The 23,005-nt window shown below is 36.8% G+C and overlaps 1 protein-coding gene across 1 annotated transcript in view; it reads left to right on the top strand.

Annotated features, from left to right (window-relative positions):
* The window catches only part of USH2A (usherin), an 844,952-nt gene that overhangs the window by 397,457 nt on the left and 424,490 nt on the right, over window positions 1–23,005 (top strand). The window contains exons 25-30 of the mRNA XM_077157816.1: window positions 1,169–1,348; window positions 2,359–2,489; window positions 5,016–5,289; window positions 10,080–10,283; window positions 10,410–10,490; window positions 13,138–13,332. Of these exons, the coding sequence (XP_077013931.1) occupies window positions 1,169–1,348; window positions 2,359–2,489; window positions 5,016–5,289; window positions 10,080–10,283; window positions 10,410–10,490; window positions 13,138–13,332 (1,065 nt within the window). The remainder of the gene's footprint in view (window positions 1–1,168; window positions 1,349–2,358; window positions 2,490–5,015; window positions 5,290–10,079; window positions 10,284–10,409; window positions 10,491–13,137; window positions 13,333–23,005) is intronic.

Raw genomic sequence — 23,005 nt, 5'->3', positions numbered from 1 at the left:
AACCGACATAAATATTCCAAGTCAGCCTGGCCAGAGTTCATTACAATTTGTACAAGTGTGGTAGTCTTCAGGGAATGAAGATGAAGACAATCAAAGGGATATGACATGTACAGTGTGCATTTTGGAGAGAGATCCATTCAGATCCTCAAGACTGAATAGCCTTACCTCATCAAAAAAGTCTCAAGTGTAGAGGTGGTTCCCATTCAACTACTTCAGGTTGGTAGAGAAGCCCTTCTAAAACATTCACACATGCACGCCCGTGTACACACACACACACACACACACACACACACACTCAGGCAAGAACCTTTGTGCTAATCCTTTGCCTAGCAAGCACATTTCTGTCCAGAAAGCAGAAGAAGAGTGAACCCTGACACCATTTCTTTCTGTAAATAACGTATCTCCATTATAAATAAATAATTTCATATTGTATATATAAATTGGCCTTTTCAAATGTGTTTGCTGCTGAGTAACTTCCCTAGAATCAAGTCATCGACTCCAAGGCTGAGAGCCAATCCCCGAGCTCCTGGGGAAGGGTGTTGCCTTATGAAATGACTCAGCCACTCATCTTCAGGACACCCTCTCTACTTATCTCTTGCTCTTTCTCACTCTCTCATCAGCTCATCCCCTTAAGATCACCCTAATAGCTATATTTTTAAACTCCAAATTTACTTGCTCTAGAGAGTTACAAATTTCAGATAGACACTAATTCCTAAAAATGAAATCAAGTTGTTGAGTCACTTGAATAACGTACTGGCTCATGATAATGAGTAAACTAAACTATTAACTATAGAGTTGAGAGAAACATCTTCTTCAAACCTTTATTTTTAAGTGATTTATAGCACTTTTATTTTTAAGGCTAGTGGCAGATAAAATTTTCCTATCAGCTTCAAAAGGCAGCGTTCTTGATGATTGCCGTAAGAAGTGACTATCACATCAGCATCCACATGCTATAGATAGGATGTGCCAGAACCAGGCTTAAAATTGTTACCGGCCACCAGAGCTGAGGATGCAGTGTTTATATGAATCATTAAGATGTTTTGCAGCACATAGGTGGTGAGAACTATTGTTTATTTCTTTGATTTTAATGGCACGTAAGATTAAATGCTTGAAAAGAATCTTTAAAATATATATATATATATTCTATGATATCTCTTAACTCCTGCAGAAATAATCCAAAAGGGTTTTGTGGGCTGTCTCAAGGATGTGTTTTTTATGAAGAATTACAATCCCTATGATCTGTGGGAACCTCTGGAGTGGCAGAATTCTGAAGAGCAGGTCAATGTATATAACAGCTGGGAGGGATGCCCCACTTCTTTAAAAGAGGGAGCCCAGTTCCTGGGAGCAGGTAAGACCCTTAAACAGACAACTTTGCTTAGCATGCGTGTTCATTTTTGGCATAATTTAATCTCCCCTATCCAATGGCCTTGGCCTCATATGAACCTAATGGACACAGAAATAGTTTTGCCATAAGGTGCATACAAATATTCTCAAAGTCTGAATATGGAACACAGATGGTGAAACTCATAAGTATCTATTCACTTGTAAGATCTCAGGTGGCCCACTGCAGTTCTTGGTGACAGACGTTAGTTTCACAAAGTTCCATTTGTAAGTCAGTTATCTGGAAATGAGAATGCGGTTTTACTTAGAAGGAACTTCCAAACTTAGAAAGATGTTTTTGCTTACTAGGTCAATCAGTAGAGACTTAGTTATGAAGTAAGAGTACATTTACCCCTATAATGGGTTAAGTAGGGCTTGGGGGAGAGCTGGAAAGTATCATCACCATCCCTGCTATTGATCTGAAGCCAACGAAGGTGGCATGTGGTCTCCTTGGCATGTACCTACCTACGCACAGTTTGCCTTTGAAGTTCCCCAAGATGAAGGGATGGAAGGGAACAAGGAGGCATGGTGGACAGCTTTTGCTCTTCAAATGAAAGCACTTCTGCCTCCTACCTTTGTAACTAATTTGCTCTGTTATTAAGTTGTCTAAACTGCCTTCAGAACAAAAAAGCGAAATATCGTGATCTGTGAACTTTTCACTTTTCTTTTCTATTAGTGTCATTATTCTGAGTTCCCCTTCATTGATACAACTGTCTGTTGTTCATACTTCAGTAAAACAGAAATAATCTTGATTTTACCTGTGATTTAGAGAGTAAACTGCTCCCTTTTAAAAGGTATATCAAGTTCACTCTGCCACAGCTGAACAATTACAAGAGCGATTTCTTTGCATTGATTTGTATTTGCCTTTTTGACAGATTTACTCAGTAACAATCTAGGTCTTAGAGTCTTCTAATATCCTTATGATGCTGGTGATGCTGCTTTTTACATGGCAATATGTATATTTTCTTATCTTTATAGGCTTCCTGGAACTTCCTCCATATATATTTAATGGTGGAATGGACTTTGAGATTTCCTTTAAGTTCAGAACTGACCAATTGAATGGATTGCTGCTTTTCATTTACAACAAAGATGGACCTGATTTTCTTGCTGTATGTTAATTAATTCAATTAAATTTATTTTAAAATGCCAAACTCATTTTAAAATATATGTCATGTGTTAAGGTTATACCTAAATTTTCTTTACAGATTAACTTTTGTTTTCACACCCCCCCAAGCCATTTTTAGTTTTGGAGTCCTATGAAACAGTTCACATTTTAAGATCATAGAGATTCTTAAAATAAAATTATTACCATTAAAATATTTCTAAACAAACAAACAAAATAATAAAGACTTAAGAAAATCCAATTTAGTTTCCCAATCTATGAAAATATTATTTCCTATATTACATTTTAATTTAACAGCTTCAAAAGAATATATAGGATATATATTTCATATTATATATATATTACAAAGTGTAAAAATACAATGAACACTCATGAGCCTACCACTCAACCCAAGAATTTAAATATGTTCATTATACTGCATCTACATATAGAGTCTCTCCTTTCTAATTTCCCTGTTTCTCTCCAGAAGTTGTAGCTAATCAGAATTTTGTATTTATCACCCCCTTGCAGTTTTTATAGTTTTAGGACCCATGTATATTTGCCTAAAAATTCTTGCTTTTGAAATTTATCAAAATTGGAATTATATTCTGTCTCTACGAAATTGTCATTCGACATTGTCTCTGAATCATTCGTATTTCCCATGTCACTGTAGCTTCTTGTGCCTGTGTAACATTATCCCATCTCTTGTCAATGATATATTGCTTGTTTCCAGGTTTTTGCTGTGATGAGTAAGGCTGCTATGGGCATTTTTATACATATCTCCAAATGCAATGGGCAAATGCAACTGCTGGAAGTTTTTATTTGACTCTATCCACATAGACAGATATTACTGTCCAACGTAATTATGTCATTAGCAGGTTTCTTCAACTCCAGTCTAGCTCTTATTTCCACTTTGTACTTATGACTAGAAGGGTGACCTTTAGAGCAACATAGTAGCAGAAGGATTAATGGGCTTTGGTGTCAAAGTTACCTAGATTTAAAATCTGGTTCTACTATTACCTACATACTCTTTAGCAATGAACTTCAACTACTGAGAGACATAATTTCTTTAAACTTAAAGAGACTAGCCTCTTGTGGCATTGTTGGGAAGGGTTGTGATGACCCATATAAAGCATTCAGTTTAGCATCTAAAATATGGCAAATGTTCAACACATGATAATTACCACTGTCATTAAAATGAAAGATGATTATTCCATTGCCCAATTTTGAAATGGCATTGCTTATAAGAGAAAGATGAACATGTGTTCCATATTATACAACATTCTCCAATGTCTGGCCTCTACATTTCTTATAAGACTCTTTCCACCTCCCCCACCCCCTCACATGTATGCTTTGGCTTATCTAACCCAGTAATTTTCCCTAAACCTTGTGAACTCATACATGTTCCCATGTTCTTTTGCATGTTAATCACCCAGCTTGGAAGACTCTCCATGGATCTTATATACTGCCAAAAATCCTATGTCAAGTATCTTCCAATTTCCAGGGAGCAAAAAGCATATACGTTCTCTGTTTCCATTGTACCCCATCGCATCTTGGTTATAGTTTCCACTCCCGTATGTTTGCCCCTGCTTTTAGAGCAGATTCTTGTGAACAGTGCTCATCTTAGAGCAGTAGATCCATGGAATAAAGTAGTAGACTCAAAGAATGGACAAACCAAAGAATGCTTGCTTGATGTACTTCACGAAGATGATATTTACATAGAAAAAGTAATATTTTTTCCTCTGGCATTACCCAATTAATTTTATTTGACTCAATGAATCTCAAATTTTCACATATCCTGTGGTTGCTGATTTGACTTCTAACAAAATGGCACAGTAAGCAAAATAATCGTCATGTAACATTTTGAAAGAAAACATATGGAGGCATTTCCTTTACCATGAAAATTTGGGTAAACTATGTTCACATTAGAAAATGGCACATTAATCTAAAAGAATACAATAGAAGCAAATATGCTAGAGATTTAAAATAATAAAACTGAAATATTGAATCAAAATATATCTTACAAATTTGAAATTGAGTTTGCTAACCAGTTAAAATAAGCTTAATCAAGCTTAACGTTTCATTTTCTTATTGTCTTGTCATATTGTCATATTTTTCCCTTGTCATATTTTTCCCCAATTTAAATCAATATATTAAATAGCATTTTCTCATTTTCTACAACTCAAATAAAAATAGAGGCATAGTTCAAACTGTTCTATTTTCTTTAGTCATCCAGTTATTAGACTAGAGCTTAATCTTTAACTCTGTTGTGCAAAAAAATTTTATCACATGGTATAATCAATACTTGGTATGATTTTGTTTGATTTGACACAACATTCTCCATGTCAATTATAAGCTTGTAAAGCACTTCATTATATGTTACTCCAGTTCTGCTTAGGGTAAAATGGAACATTTTTATAGTGTGCTTTCAGGGAAATTTGTTGTTTTCCTTCAAGAAGTTGACCTTTTGTTCTCTCCAAACTATTCTGTCATCTTTTTATACACTTATTTTCTTTTTTAATTTGAAATACAGGTGGAACTTAAGAGTGGAACATTGAGATTCCTGTTAAATACCAGTCTTGCCTTTACCCAAGTAGATCTATGGCTGGGGCTGTCCTACTGTGATGGAAAGTGGAATAAAGTTGTTATTAAAAAGGAAGGCTCAGTCGTTCTGGCAAGCATGAATGAGCTGATGGAGCGTGCATCAGAATCCAGTGCCCAGGCTCTGGCGGTGAATTCCCCAGTCTATGTTGCAGGAATTCCACAGCAGCTGCAGACCTCTTATAAACACCTGACTTTGGAACAAGGTAAACTTCAACAGGAAATAGTCACAAATCAGAACAACCCAATCCTGCCAACTTGTGGTGGTTCTGTATTTCAATATAGCAACAGAATCAGGCTGAATGCAATATCCATCCTTTCTTCATTTTTCTTTTTTTTCACAATTTTTCAGCCTTAAATAAATCTCAGGACATTTCATGTAGTTTTGTCTGTTGCCCTTAAAAGTATATTATCATACCTAGTTATAATCAGTGTATTTATTCCAAAATGTCAGCAGCAAATATAATTAAATATAAAAACAATATCTGTAGACAAATGTATGCTTATATGTTTTACTTGAAAACACATGGGGTTCTGCTTCTTTGGGATACTGATGATTATCTGTATTTGCTGAGAAAAAAATAAATTAGGGGGCTGGTGCGACAGTGGCTCAGTGGCAGGGTTCTCGCCTGCCGTGCTGGAGACCGAGTTTCAATTCCCGGGCGCCTGCCCCTGCAAAAACAAATAAATATAAAATTAGGTTGGTGTGTACAGCTAGGAAAACTGGCATTTAAATTCTTTTTTTTTTTTTTCTGATATAAATGCTAATTATCTCCATGTTTTTTCAATGGGGCTTTCATGAGATAAAAAAAAACACATGAAAGTGTTGGTTTAGTTGAATCCCACATATACCTTAACATATAAGATCATATGTTGTACATGACATACTATAATCAACAGCATTATTGATTATTAATAACCATCAGAGAAAGGAAATACGCTTTCCTTATAATTAAAGCAAGCGTTTGACTCTTGTAAGTTTGAACATAATCAGTAGAATTATTAATTAGAAAAAGAGACTGAGTGCAACAAAAACTGAGTGCAAACTGTGCCAGGCATGATTCCATGAGCTTTACGTAAGAATGACTGAGTGGGTTCTTCGTAATAAACCCAAGAGTTGGGTGTCAGTATCACCATCTTACAGATGAGGATACCGAAGTCCAGAGAGGAAGGTAATTCCTCCAAGGCCACGTAGCCAGTGAGTGGGCAGGAAATCTAGGACTCTGTCTCAGTAGCTTGGGGCTAGAGTCCACTCTGCTTATTACAATCAGTGATTTCTTTTACGGACATTAGCCCATGTTCCTTCTTTACAAAGTGGAAACAAACACAGAAACTTCCAGTATGTGATCAAACATGCTCCCCTGTAGAAAATGTTCTCTACTTGTTTCAAAATTGATGCACCTTGAATGGTTAAAATTTCCATGAAGCACTCTTTGCCTATTTGGTAAGTACATAAAGATTTAAATGCCTTTGAATAGAAAATATATGGCAAGCTCTAAGGGGACTTTTAGAAGGGTACTGGTAAGGAGTTAATGAATAACTGGGGTGTAAGACAGTAATGACATTTTCAAGGCACTTAAGATGTAACAGCAGCTAAAAATATTACATTCTAATAAGGGCTTCTCCAGGTTTTCTAGTTTCTGAGGTTAGAAAGAGCTTGAAAACCCTTTGTACGAGCAGAGATTATCTGATCCTATTTACTTCTGGAAAATAAACCTGTATTCAAGCTTTGTGCTTTCAAAGTATACCAACACCCATTTCTATGATAGTCCTAGAGACAAGGCTAAAATCAAAATGGTCAGATAATGAGAGAAGTTTCAAACATCACTATAGTCTCAAGGGGGATAATTTAACCTGCAATATGACTAAATCTATGATACTGAAAGATATTTTATTTATGGGCAATACTAAATTTTTATTAGATCAGTATCACCATATCCATGGTTCTCAAACCACTAATGAAATATTGAAGTATAGTAGTCAGAACACAGTAAGAACTCAATAACATTAATTATTATACAGTATTATATAAGATGCATATGAACCACCTGAACAGGTTGTTAAAAATGCAGATTTTATGAGTCCGTTTCCTAAGATTCTGACTTAGATGCTTAGAGACACACAGATCACTATATATAACTGAATGTTTAATATGGTGACCAGGAAAGAAGGTTCGCAATGTAGAGATGCTGCATGCATGAAGCAAATTCTAATGAAAAGGAATCATGTTCAATTCAAGGATTTTTTTTTCAATCCATGATCAACCATCTTAAAAACCTCTCTTCCATTTGTATGCCTCTTAATTAGCTCCTTTTTCCCCCCCACAGGCTGTATCTTTTGCTCATATGAGTGCAATTCTTTTTCTTATCCATTAATATTGTAATCTTCCTTTGAATCCAATGTCATGAATTTTCCTCTTGTTTTGGAAACCCTGGACAACATAATTTACCTAAAGATGCACCACATCAGATCATGTGATACCAGTACCCTTCTAAAAGCTCCCCTTAGAGCTTGCTATATATTTTCTATCCAAAGGCATTTAAATCTTTATGTACTTACCAAATAGGCAAAGAGTGCTTCATGGAAATTTTAACCATTCAAGGTGCATCAATTTTGAAACAAGTAGAGAACATTTTCTACAGGGGAGCATGTTTGATCACATACTGGAAGTTTCTGTGTTTGTTTCCACTTTGTAAAGAAGAAACATGGGCTAATGTCCGTAAAAGAAATCACTGATTGTAATCCTAATCCACTGATTAGGATTATCACTTAGGACTGGTTGGGACTGGCTGGCCCATGGTTTGACAGGTTATATGCTGCCTAAAGCACCCAGCTGAGAAGTTAGAAGTGGGGGCTGAGACACACTCTGTGCCAATCCACCTGCCCTGGTACGTGGACAGCCATTCCTAGGGCTATTGTTTATCCAATCTGTTGACTCAGAGCTCTGGGCCACTTTTTAATAATCTAAGGCCCTAAGGACAGGTGGAGGGTGGGTCTGTTTTGATTCTCACAAAGGTCGGGGAGGAAGAAAAGGAAGAATCCCCCCTTCTTCCCTAAACCTGCCCTCTCCCCTCTTCTTATCTCACACCCCATCCACGTTTTGAAGGCAGGTGAGGAGTATTCCTGGTGGTGAAGAGTTGCAATAATGGTGCAAACCTCATTTGACCTAACTCCTTGGCTACTGCGCTGAGGGTGCCACAAGGAGAAACCCACAGTGGAGCCCATGTTCCTTTGTTTCTAAGGTTTGAGGCTAGGGTACCAATTCCTAAGGAGAATTAGGATGTACAAGCCTCATCTTATAGCTCTCTGGACTTCTTCTTTACTTGGAAAATGAAAGAAGACTATCTCTACGGCCTCCTTAAGTTTAAAATAGCATCTTGTGTGTTTATTTTTATGACAGTTTTTATAAACAGTACTTACACATTTGCCAACAACTCCCCTCCACTGTTCTCGTTTTGTTGGCAGGGAAATTGGAGTGCAGAGAAGTTCCGTAGCTCAGCTCTGTGCCGTCAGGAAATTACTGCTGGTAAAGAAATTAAAATTCTTAGCTTCTGAACTTTCAAGGAGATGCTTTTATACCGAGCTTCATTGCTTTCAACTCAATTCACCAAACTTATTGAGTGTCTATTGTGTGTTTAAGATAGACCGGCAGTATTGATCAGTTGGGCCTAAAGGACTGTGAGTAATAGCAAAAGACATTTAAAAGGAAACAGGCTGCAACTTAATGTGTTAGAAGTCATAATAAGACAGCATATAAATTCTGAATAGAACAATACGGTCATTGTTACTATTAACTTATTTTACTGTTAAACATTGCATTATGCTTTATTTCCGTTCCCTGCTGATGTGCTTTAATCCTGAAGAGAGCTAATCATGTGTTCGGGGCTTTTCAAACTTGAAAGTGCTTTGTTCGGGAAGAGTGCGTGTGTGCGTGTGTGCGCGCGCGCACGCGCGTGCTGCCGCCATCCCAAACTCAATCCTATTTGTCCCTTCTATTACAATCCGTGCAGTCTCCGGGGCAGAGGGCTGTCAAACCTCATCTAGCCGATCACGGTTTACACCAAGCAGTGTGCAGTTCAAAGCCACTGCCATTCCCTCAACGACTGGATGCCCTATGGTTCTTTAACAAGAAGTAGTGAATGCTCCAAATTCATTTCACCTGCATTCTCCGTTAGACTTCACAGAGCTGTACTGCACCGTGGCCATTCATAAGTCAGCTGTGTAGAACGTGAGTTCTTATGAAACCTCACAGCGCTGCCAGCGCTAAAGCCGAATGCTGTCACCTGTCATGCTAACATGAACACAAGCCCGGTGACCATTTCATATACTGAACATCATAGAACACAGTGAAAATGATAGGGCACAGCAGTAGCCTGTCTCCACACCTCTGTAATTGGGACTAAGTTCTGTATCTCTGACGTTATTATTATACAATTTTTTGTGGTATCTCAGAATTATAGTAGACTTTGAAACTATTATTCCGCCTGCTATCCTGCATGAAATCCTCAAAATCCCTATTTTCCCTCAATGATCTTGTTGAACAATCATGTTGATTCAAATATTCATTTTTGGCATTTAGCGAACTCTGATGTCTAAAGGTTACCTCATTTTCCAGAACTGAGGAATGCTAGTTTACCTCCTTATCATAACGTGTAATTGCCAAAGTTTTATTTCTTGAGAAGGAACAGAACGAGCAGGTGTGGGCCTAGAAAGAGGTGAAACTAATGCTTTTGAGCACCGAAACTTGAGTGGCAATTATCAGCTTATATATATCTCTTTTCAAAATAGGAGACATATAAATCTTTCTTTGCAACAATTTAGCCTGATGAATAAGCAAAAGGAGGCATAAAGGATTTTGCAAACAAGACTTGGAAGTTGAACAATTGTATCTAAATCCCACCCCCACCCCCCAAACATAGGGCTGCAGAGGACAAAAATGACTGGTAATTAATGACTCAAGCCCTTTATGTGATACTAATCCCTTTCTATTTGCTAGGTTTCGGTGGTTGCATGAAGGATGTTAAATTTGCACGGGGTGCTGTCGTTGACTTGGCATCTGTGTCCAGCAGCGCTGTCAGAGTCACTCTGGATGGATGCCTATCAACTGACAGTGCTGCTAACTGCGGGGGAAATGACTCCATCCTGGTTTACCGGGGAAGAGAGCAGAGTGTTCATGAGAGTGGCCTCCAGCCTTTCACAGGTAATGCAGACGTCCTCCAAATTTAATGTTACATGGCTCTTGCGTACCCTCTTTTCCCTTCCTGTCAGCCCACCACTGTCTAAATGAGCAAGATTTTAATATTCCTCCTTATTATTTCCATTGAAGAATATCTGTATCGAGTGGTTGCCTCCCATGAAGGTGGTTCAGTATACAGCGATTGGAGTCGGGGCCGCACAACAGGAGCAGGTAAACAGTGTTTTGTGTTATAATGCATACGTGCACAGGTGTGCGTGGGTTTGGGCATACATGCTTGTGCATGTATAGAAAAGGAAAGGCTGTTACCCTGAAGTAGTAGTAATTTTATTATTTTGTAGCAGAGCATGTCTTGGTTTGAGAATGCCTCTGACAAATGGCTAAAATGCTTAGTAGATCAGAGTGCCTGTGTTTTCAAGTATTTAGTAAGTCTTTGCTTGGGTTTGAGTCTTTCCTTTTAAAATGCAGAAGGGAAGCGCAGGTTGTCCTAAAGATTTAGTAGGCTCATACCTACTGCAACATGTCTTAAGATAGGAAACCTTCAAAGATGGCCCAGAGCTCAAGAAGCTAATGCAAGATTACAATGAGATTGCTTGGTAGGGGCTGGGGGAGGCTCCCTCTTGCTTCTGTCTTGCAGAGAGTGGCATTTGAAACCCACACCCTGATTGGAATCAGATGTCTTTTATCACATCACAGTGGATATTTTCCATGGTGTTACTATATGGATCTTACAAAGACTCTCCTGGAGTAGAGCTGGGAGGAAATTGCTGCTTTTTCTAATTTTTTTTCAGCTAGAGGGTAAACAACTAGGAGCTCAAGTACATTAGACCTAATCTTGAACAACTGACCTACAAGTATTTTGTGTCTCTGAGTGTGACCACAAAATCTCTCCACATAATACCATTACAGGAAGGTGCTCATCTTGAAAAGCTTTTTGAATCAGTAGTATTGTATGATTTGAGGTCAAATATTTGTCATCAAGGCAAATGCATTTCCAGATGGTCGCCACTTAGTCTCTTGAACAAAGTTGATCCTTGGCAAATCAAATTTATCTAAAGATGTATTTTTCACCGAAATATTCTCTCTTCCTTGTTGTCAACAATGGGTTACCAGCCCAAGCATCCTTTGAGAAATCATCTTGACCTAAAAGATAATCAAACACTGACATGGACCACTAAGAATAATTTTCAAGCCTCTCAGTCTAGAGCTTTTCTACAAGAACACAAGCTGACATATTTTGCAGGATGATTTAAATTATCATCTATTTATAGGCAAGGAGATGAGCTGAATGATCTCTTAAAATCCTTTTCAATCAGAGCTCTGATGTAAAATATTCATTTGTTACTGGCATGCTCTCTGCTCCTATTTTCACTCTCCTCTGCTTTATTAACAAGATACCCTAAAATCTGCTTTAAGAATGATTCAACAATGTAAACAGTGACTTGAAAATGCCTTCCTTCCATAGCTTACTGGTCCCTGTTTTGAGTGCCATGGAGAAAGTATGCAAATAGAGGTCTGAATTTATAGCCATGATCTGACCACAAAGTCTGATGCCATAAATTCATATTTACAATCTGACCACAACACTGAGCAGCTACACGCTCCCAAGGGGTGGAGAATAATTACACTATTTAATTATTTTTGCGTCAGTTTTGCTCTGTCCCTTATGAGAAGACCATCTGTTAGACAGCACTGTACTCTGCCCTGGACCACATTTCAGAACTAATAAAATCAACATTACTCCCGTTGTCTGCTTACGTGCAACTTGTCGGCGTGGTCTGTGTTGTTTTCTATAGGTGCCCACGATGTTTTAACTTTGCAGATGGTGGTTCTGCACCTCAGTACTTCCTCTCATCCTTTAGGCTCACTTTTTTTTTCTCCCCTGAAGCGGTCCTATTTTATTGGTCTGAACAGTAAAGTCAGAGAAGGAAGATATTTGAGATGGGAAAACCAGAGTGATCACCCATCGACAGGGCCCGGCCGTTCGCGAGCACTTAGAGCAGGTCTCTCATCCATCATCCTGCCATGAAGTTCCTTGGGCTTTTTCTCAGTGTCTCCAGTGCAGTCGGCTGTGATGAGGTTGTTACTGATCAGAACTGTGGAGCTATCTAATAGTTGAGGTTATAGATTTCCAAAATTAGGGAGCTCTGCTTGTATGTGAAGCTTTGCCGTTGTTTCAGCTTCCTCCTTTTGTGTTATTGTTTTGAGGTTGATTCTGAAGAAAACGTCTCTGAAAAAGACTTTGTATTATCTCAAGGGCACCAGCTCCCAGATCCTCTGCCTCTACCCCCACCCCCACTAAAGGCAATTAGGAAAGGAACATGCATCTCTCTCTGGTAGAACTGTGCTTTTTTAAAAAAAATGAATTTGCAAAAACAATTGAATTTGGAAAATGGGACCAGACATTCAAGTACAATGCAATCACATTTGTGCTATTTTTTGGCTAATACATTGACGATATAAAAGTGTCAAGCCACTATGTATAATAACAGTCTAATTATCTTGCTTCAAAGGGGTACATCATTATATCGTTTGAACTTGTTATCTGTCTACCATCCACCTCCTTCTTTATGAGTGATGTTTAAACATGTCGGATACATTAAATGTTTTCGGAAAACCTGGACTAGACTTGAAAGAATGTTATGTCGATGGAGTTTTGATGGTTTTGAAATATAGCTTAAACTGAATGGCTCAAGATGTGCAGTCATATTAAATCAATGCTGAAAAGTTACAACGCTAATAAATTGTATTTATGCTAATGGTTGGGTCTGATTTACTGCGGCCATTAAAAGTGAAGAATAGGGGCAATAGTCTTCTCAGAACTGCCATTTTCTCTATTTTCTATTTTATTCTTTCGCAGCTCCACAAAGTGTGCCAAGTCCCTCTAGAGTCCGCAGCATAAATGGATACAGCATTGAGGTGACCTGGGATAAACCTGTTGTGGCTTCAGGTGTCATTGAGAAGTATGTTCTGAAAGCATACAGCATGGGCGACCCTCATTCAGCACTCATGCCCTGTGCCAGTGCTGAGATTGTCAATACCAGCAGCCTTACAGGTAAAAGAGCCTTCTTACTGGAGGAGACTCTATTGATTTTTCTTTTTGTTTTGTTTTGTTTTTTAAAATTAAAATGAACATCATGCATTTATCTTTCAAATATTATACAAATGCTTAAAAACAACCACCAGCACAACCATCAATGTGATAAAAGCCTACATCTGCCTAAGATGAGAAAAATAATAATGCAATATGCATGTGCACTCTCATGGAAAGCTTCATGTCAAGGTTGATATTTTCCCATCCCCTAGAGATGAGGCCATAGGTGGTTATAGCCAGCTAAAGCTCCATGGACATCTTTTAGGCATAGTATGTATACATAAAGGGCCAGATTACCTATTTCACCTGCAACATTTACTCTTTGGGACTAGCCCAAGTTCGCACCACCCTTTATTATTGTAAAATTGCTGATTAAACCTAATTATGTCAAGGTGGAAGAGTATCAGGGCAGCAGCAGTTTGTCGGGCAAATCAGAGAATCAATTTCGCATAGTTTGGCATGCCTGGCAGAACGATTAGAGTGGAATATGCTCATTCACATATACACACCCTTACATGGCACATATTTGGAGATGTGTTTGGGTAGTAAAACAGCAATGGTGCAGTCTCACAAAAAATTAAAGGACATTTAAATGGAATGTCAAAGTTATGCATTTAACCAAAAAGAAAAGTAAAAAGTATCAACAAATTTGATTAGAAAAATCCTTTATCACAAAATGTTCATAACTGAAATAGTCATATAGATAAGAGTAGCCTTAGCTATCATTCCAACACATCTCTCTGTCAACATTTAAATTCCTCCAGTTTTACTTCCTTCTTTATCCAGCAGAGAATCTACAAGGTAAATACACAATGAATTTTTAAAACCAAAAATCTCTCTCCTCTCTTTGCTTTTCTCTCTATTTAACCCATCTGATAAAAACCTAATCTGGATTAGGCCCACAACCTGCTTTGTCCAAGCTGCATATGGACTGGAAAAAAATCAAACCATATGCTATCGAAAACTTTCAATCCGAAATGCTAGTGATCAATGAAAGGGGGGTAAGGGGTATGGTATGTATGAATTTTTTTCTGTTGTCTTTTTATTTCTTTTTCTGAATTGATGCAAAGGTTCTAAGAAATGATCATGATGATGAACATGCAACTATGTGATGATATTGTGAATTACTGATTATATATGTAGAACGGAGTGATCATAAATTAAGAATGTTTGTGTCTGTTTGTTGTTATATTTTCTAAAAAATTTTTAAAAATTATTTAAAAAAAGAAAACTTTCAATCCCTAGTTTCAAATAAGTATTCAATAATGACACCACACTTGCCATATTTCTATAACCAGCTTCTCGCATTATTCACATTTAAAAATTCACATTTTCCCAAACTAACCAAATGCTAGCCTTCCTTCCTCATCCTACACTCAACTGAGTTCATTTTATACATCTAAGAGAAAATAGAATCTATCATATCGGAATTCTGTCACTTTCTAACTACCAGCTGTACACACTTAATTGCATTTTCCTGCCTGATGGGTCTGTTATTAGGGTTAAATGAATCAATATATGCTAAAACACTTAGAACCACCTCTGGTATATAGTAGGCATTTGTAATCATTCTTTTTTTTTTTCTTTCCTGTTATTATATGAAATAAAATCTTCACAAGTGCTCTGGAACCCAACTCTTCTTGTCTTCTTGCTTTTTCAGAGATGGTTGCTTTTCCTCACCCTTGTATTTTTAACCTCTCACTTTTCTCTCCTCTTCTCTCCTTCCCTCTCACCCCCCCCCCCTTCTTTCCCTCTTTTGCTCCCTCCCCTTCCTGCAGTGGTACAGGAAGTGTGGCCCCAGGACCAGATGCAATAGCATCACCTGGGAATTTATTCATGCAAATTCTTGGACCCACCCCAGACCTGCTAAAACAGAAACTCTTGGGGTGGAGTTGAGTATTTTGAGTTTCAACAAGCCCTCAACTGATTCTGATGCTCACTAATATTTGAGAACCACTGCCCAATGAGTTCTTCCCATGATCACTCAAACTCTATTATCTCCCATGTGAAACACAGACAAACCCAAACCAACTAACAAAAATCTCCCTTTTATCTAAATTCCCATCCAGCTGTTGCTCCGTCTCCTCTCCTAGCCTTGCTTCTAGAGAGAGATGTCTATGAAGACTGTCTCTACTTCATCACTTTATCTGATATCTGCTGACTTCTTTTGCTAAGAATACCGAAAACCTCCATGTTGATATATCCAAAGAACACTTTACAATCCTCATCTTCGCTGCTAAATGACATTTACAGAGTATATTTCTTGAAACATTTCTTCACTTTTCTGACACTATGCTTTCCTGTTTTCTTCCTGGCCCTTGGCTCCATTTTCTCAGTGTCCTTTCCTAGTTCCTTCTTTGGAAACTTGACTCTACATTTTGGAAGCCTGTGGGTTTAGGCCTGAGCCCTGTTCTCTTTCGTTTTCTCTCTGTTTTTCTTCAGGAAACTCATTGACAGCCATAGCCTCTAGTACTATATAAATGCTACTGTCACCTAAATGGATGTCCCACCTAGACCTCCAAGTAAGTGCATTAAATAGACATTTGGATGCATTGACATTTCCAATTGGATGTCTCACAACCTCTAGCCTCATCCTATTGAAACCTGAACTCCTTCATTCCTTGTATCAGTAAATGACCCTTCTAACCCCTCAGCTGATCAAAGGTTGACTTTTCAACCTGTCCTTCCCACCTTATATCTATGTTTGTTGATCCATTTTCCAAATTCATTTATCTGCCCCCTTATCTGCTGTCCAAGCCAAACCACTGCCATCTCTTGCCTGGGCTACCACTGTACAACCAAAGACCATGTCCTCATAATATTTTGCTGTTCTTTTTTTTTACATGGGCAGACACCAGGAATCAAACCCAGGCCTCTGGCATGGCAGGCAAGAACTCTGCCCCTGAGCCACCTTCGCACTGCCCTGTCCTCATAATCTTTTAATTGCCTTCCATTGCCTCTCTCCCATTCTCATTTTGTTTTACTTATCCTTAAGTTTCTTGGTTTCCAATTTTTATACTTATAATTAGCATATTAAAAATATCTGTATGTAAACCTTTGGGGGAACTACTGACATGCTCATAAGATAAATTCCCAGAAATGGAACAACTGTGTTAAAAGGCTCTAAAAGCATTATGCAGACTTAGATTTTGAAGTCAAAGAGACATTAAGAAAAACTTCTACCACATACCCTCTCTGTGTCTTTGGGGGAAATTATACATCCTCTTTGATACTGAGTGTCCTAAACTATGCAGCAGCAGAATAATATTTGCCTAGGAAGGACATTAAAAATATTAAGTGAAATGATGTCCCTTTTCTGCCACTTTTTTGCTATGTAAACTGGGGCAAATCAATTATTAACCTTTGTATGCTTTAGATTCCTTATAGGTAAAAATGGGAATGAAATATAGCTACTTACTTCATAAGGTTGCTGTGAGGATTAAATGAATTAATTTATATATAAAGTTCTCAGGACAGTACCTAACCCTGTGTCAATGAACAATCAAGCGTCTGTAAAGTGTGCAGGGCAGTGCTTAGCATATGATAATTTCTCAGCAAAGGGTAGTTGTCTTTATACTGCCACTTGCTTGCCAAAAGGTTGTACAAATTACATTTCCACCACCAAGCAGTATGCAAGATTACCCATTTCATTTCATTCTAAGTAGCACCAAGTTTTGCTGTTAAAAAAATCTTTATAGGTTTGAAAGGTAAACTATGTCTGAATATTATTTTAATTTGGATTTATTTGGTTATTAGAGACAAGTATTTTCAATGTTTTTTGGCCACTTTTAATTTCGTTACAGACGTAACTAGGACCATTGCCAATTATTCTATTGAAGGACTTGCAGTTTTTCTCATTGATTTAAAGTATCTTTTTACATAGGAAGAATATTTTCCCCATGTTTGCCTTATATGTTACTAACCTGTCAGTTGGTAATTTTCTGTTATTTGGACTGTTACTTTTTAAAACACAGAATTTAAAAATGATTTTATGTAGTTTATATAAATCTGTTTATTTAATTACTGTCATCGATTATGTGTTTATAAAGTCCTGGCAGTTGCTTCCACTACCCACTTCCTGTATCCATGCTAGACACGACTAATCAATCGCAGCTTTCTTTCTCCTTAAGTCCCAAATCCAATCCTTTATACAACTCCTCTAGCAGCCAACAATCAGTGGGATTTGGTACAATGTGACCTTCATTCTCTCTGCAGTAGCTAATGAGCAGCACCCTGATTGCAGTTTACACCCTGCTAGATTGTGGAGTTGACTTGTTGAAATAGGCAAGATATTCTGACATCAGAGAAATGCTCCCTGTAGTTTAGAGTTTAGGACTTCTGTTGTGATACAAACACAGCTGGTTGAAGAGTGGAAAATCCGTATTTGTTTGGGGTCAATAATAAGCACTTTCAAAATACAACACTTCACTGTGCTAATATTAAAACTATCCACAAGTACTCTGGTTCTCCCCTCTTTTGAGTTCATGGTAATATCACACTTCTCTGACCCCTTTAAAGTTTGGCATGACCTATGATATATGAGTAGAAGTAACAAATATTACAACCAGGTGTATTTTTGTTCTTTGATTTTTTTTTTTTTTAACATGGGCAGGCACCAGGAATCACACCCAGGTCTCCAGCATGGAAGGCGAGAACTCTGCCACTGAGCCACCGTGGCCCGCCCAGTTCTTTGAGCTTTTAGGGAAGGATATGACAGTCCCTGTTGTTGGCTGACAGGCTCTGGTTGCATCATATCTGAACCCTGTTGCACTATTGTGTTTTCTCATCTACAAATATTCAGAGAGAAACACACTACTAAAAGTATTTCTTACTCTATTTAACCCTGATAGCCCTTTGTTTTACTCTATTTAATCCTTACAGCCCTTTGTTTTGTTTTACATGGGCAGACACCAGGAACTGAACCTGGATTTTTGGCATGGCAGGCAAGAACTTTGCCACTGAGCCACCATGGCCTGCCCAACCCTGATAACCTTTTAAACAAAATTATATTACTATTGCTTAAATTTTTTTTTTTACAATCTCCTTCCCCCTCTGCCTCAACTCTTTCCCAGTAACCTCTAATCTGGTTTTTATATCTGCAAATTTGCTATTTCTAGTCATCTCCAAAATTGGTAACATATAACTTTTGTTCTCATATTTCTTGCTTATTTCACTGAGCATTATGTTTTCAAGATTCTTCCATGTTGCAGCAGGTCTCATACCTTCATTTCTTCTTATGAACAATAACATTCCATTGTATGCAGATGGCTAAATAATATTCCATTGTGTGTATATGTGCCACATTTTGTTTATCCATTCATCTGTTGATGGACATTTGGGTTCTCTCCAGGTTTTGGCTATTGTGAACAATGCTGCTAAATACATTGATGTACAGGTAGTTACATCAATGTAAAATGTAAAGTGAGTGACCCAGTTTTCACTCACTTTGGATATATATCTAGAAATGAGATTGCTGGGTCAAACAATGTTTCTATATTTAATATTTTGAGGAACTGCCATATTCTTTCCACAGTAGCTATACCATTTTCCATTCCCACCACAATGTACAAGCATTTCAATTTCTCCACTCCAACACTTATTTTCCTTTCTTTTTTTGTACTAGCTGTCCCTGTAGCTCTGAGCTGGCATCTCATTGTCAGTTTAATTTGCATGTCCCTAATGGCTAATGATGTTGCTCTCATTTTCATATGTTTACTGGCCATTTGTAGATCTTCTTTGGATAAATGTCTATTCAAGTCCTTTGCCCATTTTTTAACTAGGTTGTTGCTTGGTTGTAGAAGTTCTTTATATATTCTGGTTATCAAATCTTTACCCAAAATAAGATTTAAAACTATTTTCTCTCAACCTATAGTTTGTTTTCTTACTTTTTAAGATTTTCTTTGATGCAAAAATTTTTTTTTAATTTTATAAAATCAAAGTTGTCTATTGTTTACTCTGTTGTTCATGCTTTGGTGTCATAGCTAAGAATCCATTGCTGCATCCCAGGTCATGAAGATTTGCCCCTATTTTATTTTCTAAGAGTTTTTTTGGTTTTAGCTCTGAGTTGATTTTTGTGGGTGGTATAAAATAGGGGTCTAATTTCATTCTTCTGTATGTCAATATCCAGTTTTCCCAACACCACTCATTGAAAAGACTGTTCTTTCTCCACTGCAAATATCGGCTGACATAGATGTATGCATCTATTTCTCGACTTTCAGTTCTCTTCCACTGATCTGTTTGTCTACCTTTATGCTAATACCACATGGTTTTAATTACTGTCACTTTGTAATTCAATTTAAAATCTGGAAATTTGAATCTCCCAACCCTGCCATTCTTTTTAAAGATTATTTTGGCTATTCAGGATCACTTGCAGTTCCATATAAATGTGAGTGGAACAATTTTCCTATTTCTGCAAAAGGAAGCTGCTGGAATTTTAGTAGGGACTGCATTGAATTTGTATATTGCTTTGGGTAATATTCACATATTAACAGTTTTAAGTCTCTAATCCATAATGGATGTCTTATGATTTATTTAGGTCTTCTTTAATTTCTTTTATAGTGTTTTGTGGTTTTCAGGATACAAGTGTTTTGTATCCTTAGTTAAATTTAAGATTAGACAAAACTAATTAAGTAATACTAGCAGCATTTTTGTCCTTCTTTTCCTCCATTACTACCTTTTTTTGTTTAAGCAATCTTTTATAATGAGCTGTTTTGTATCACTTATCCTCTCCTCTTGTATAGATTTTTTTGATATTATCTTTATGGTTACCATGTGGTTTACTTTTAACATACTAGATAGATAGATAGATATTGAAGTGCATTACAATTTATTTGTGTTGATTTTGACTTTAATACCCTACACATGTTCCTTTCTTCAGTATATACTATCTGTTTATATTAAACATATCTAATTTATAATATATAATGTATATTCTCTGAATTGGTCACTGTAAGTTTGGATAAGATCAAATGAGAAACTGGGGTGGGAGGCAGTGGCAGGGAGGCTTTTCAAATGATGCCAGTCTTTCACAAGTTTCTGAAAGTTACCTCCCTGGAAGAGAGAGACCCTAGTATGAAAACCAGTATAGCATAAATTAGCATGTTATTAAAGGGCTCAACATGCCAAGGGAGTGCATACAGAAGAAAGTTAGAGGATCAATACTCAACTGTTTTTTATTTTACTATATCTAATCTATCAAAAATTAAAGAAGAAGTCTCAGTTATTAATGCTACTTTTCCATTTCTCCTTGAGACACTCACTTTTTGTTTGAATTTTTCTTTTTCTTATTGCTTTTACAGCCATTACTTATATTTTAGTCTTCAAAGTCACAAATTTGGTTTAGTTTTATGTTTAAACTTGTGATTCCCTGTATTTTAGTAGGAGAGTCTAACTCATTCACATTTATTTTTATAATTGATATAATTGTTTTTATTTCTGCCATTATGTTTGATGCTTTCCAGTTTTGTTTATTGTTTTTAAAATGTTTGTTTTTACTGTTCCTTTATTTTTTATTTTTACTAGCCTAAATGATAAATTATATTTTTTTCTTAAGGGATTTCAAAAGTATAATTCTGAAATAATCAAGCAAGAGCATATGTAGAAAGTAATCTTAAAGATTATGGGGATCTCTGGTATTGTTAGATGGACTTATATTGTGCAGAAATAGGTTAATGATGGGGGAAGAGAATTGAAAGGTTCATGGCCAGCTTAACTAATTTCTAAAGTCAGCAAATTTTCACAGTAAATTAAAAAGAATATTAAAAAGTAGCATGGGATGGGTAAGAAAGTAGAGATCCAGAAAGCTTGGTTTGGGGGAGATTTTAAGGATGTGGTGGTTACTTGGCAGTAGCTGCTTTGCCAGTTGATTGTGATAACAAGGTATAAAGAAAGAGAAAAATATGTAAATTATGAGAAGTTTTGCTATTGATTTTGAAAATAATTCTCATTTAACATTTTTGAGATGTTTCATTGAATTTTTTTAAAACTTTTATTTTGAAATATTTTCAAATTTATCTGACAGTTACCTAAATACAAACCCTATGCAGAAAACTAAAACATACTCCCCGCCCATATATCCAGATCCACAATTTTAACATTTTGCCACATTTACTGACGAATGTGTCCATCATTCTATCAGTCCATTTATCTGTCTATCTGTCTTCCTGTCTATCTATTTATCAATCCATTTCTGAATTCTTGAGTGTAGGTTGTATATGTCATGCTTCTTGAACACTTAATACTGCCATGTGCATTTCCTAAAAACAAAGATATTCACTTATGTAACCACCTTAGGGGCAGTTATCAAATTCAATAAATTTAACATTGATATATAAAACTTACAGTCTCTATTCCAATTTTTTTACAGTCCCAGTTAGGTCCTTTTGAGCCTTTTCTCATCCCTTGATTGATCCCATCCAGGAACACATATTGCATTTAATTGCCATTGTCTCTTTAGTTGCTCATTCTTTTTATAAATTGAGAGACTATATATATATATATATATATATATATATATATATATATATATATATATATATATAATATAAAGTTTCCCATCTCAGCCACTCCCAAACATACCATTACTCATATTTACAATGTTGTAGTACCATTACCACCTTCCATTACTAAAACTTTCCCATCTCCCCAAACAGAAACCCTGCACCCACTTTGTATTAATTCCCCCATTTCCTCACACATATTACTCCCTTGACAACCTGTACTATATTGTCTGTTTTTGTCAGCTTTCATAGTCTCTGATTTTTTTTTTGTAATTACTATGGGGCTTAAATTTGATGTCCTAAATCTATAACACTCACATTTGGTTAGATAACAATTTAATTTAAAAAATATTTACAAACTACGTTTCTGTGTCCCTCTATCTCCCTGCCTTAATGTAGTTCTTGTCACAAGTTGCATGTTTCTACATTTTAAGTCCAAAGCCACCAATTTATCATTACATTTGTATGCATTTGTCTTTTAGATCCTCTAGGAAGGAGAAAGTGGAGTTACAAACCAAAAATACAGTAGTACTGGCATTCATATTTTCCCACATGGCTCTGATCTATTGCCCAGTTTCCTTTCCTTTCAACCTGCATGATTCTCTTCAGCACCTCCTGTAGGGCCAGTCTCGTGGTGACAAACTCCCTCAGCTTTTGTTTATCTTGGAATGTCTTAATCTCTCCCTCATTTTTGAAAAACAGGTTTTTTCCCCCAATTTAGAATTCTTAGTTGGCATTTTTTGCTTTTAGCCCTTTAAATATGTCATCCCAATTCATGGTCTCTGCTTAGAAATGGGTACTTAATCTTACTAAGGTTCCCTTGTATACTACACGTTTTTTCTCCCTTGAAGTTTTCAGTATTCTCTCTTTATCTTTGCTGTTTGACAATTTGATTATAATATGTCCTGGTGAGGGTCTATTTGGTTTTATCAAGTTTGGAATTCATTGACTATCTTAGATATGTATATTCATGTTTTATATTAAATTTAGTAAGTTTTCAGGCCCTGTATCTTTGAATATTTTCTTGCCCTCTGTCCTCTTTCTTCTCCTTCCAGCACTCCCACAATGCATATATTGATATCTTGATAGTGTCCCAAAGGTTCCTCAGACTCTGTTCATTTTCTTCATTCTTTCTT

This window comes from Tamandua tetradactyla, chromosome 4 (genome assembly GCF_023851605.1).
Source record: "Tamandua tetradactyla isolate mTamTet1 chromosome 4, mTamTet1.pri, whole genome shotgun sequence".
In the NCBI taxonomy this organism is placed as follows: Eukaryota; Metazoa; Chordata; class Mammalia; order Pilosa; family Myrmecophagidae; genus Tamandua; species Tamandua tetradactyla.
The sequence above is the reverse complement of the archived record's forward strand: the minus strand, read 5'-3'. Positions and strand labels throughout refer to the sequence as shown.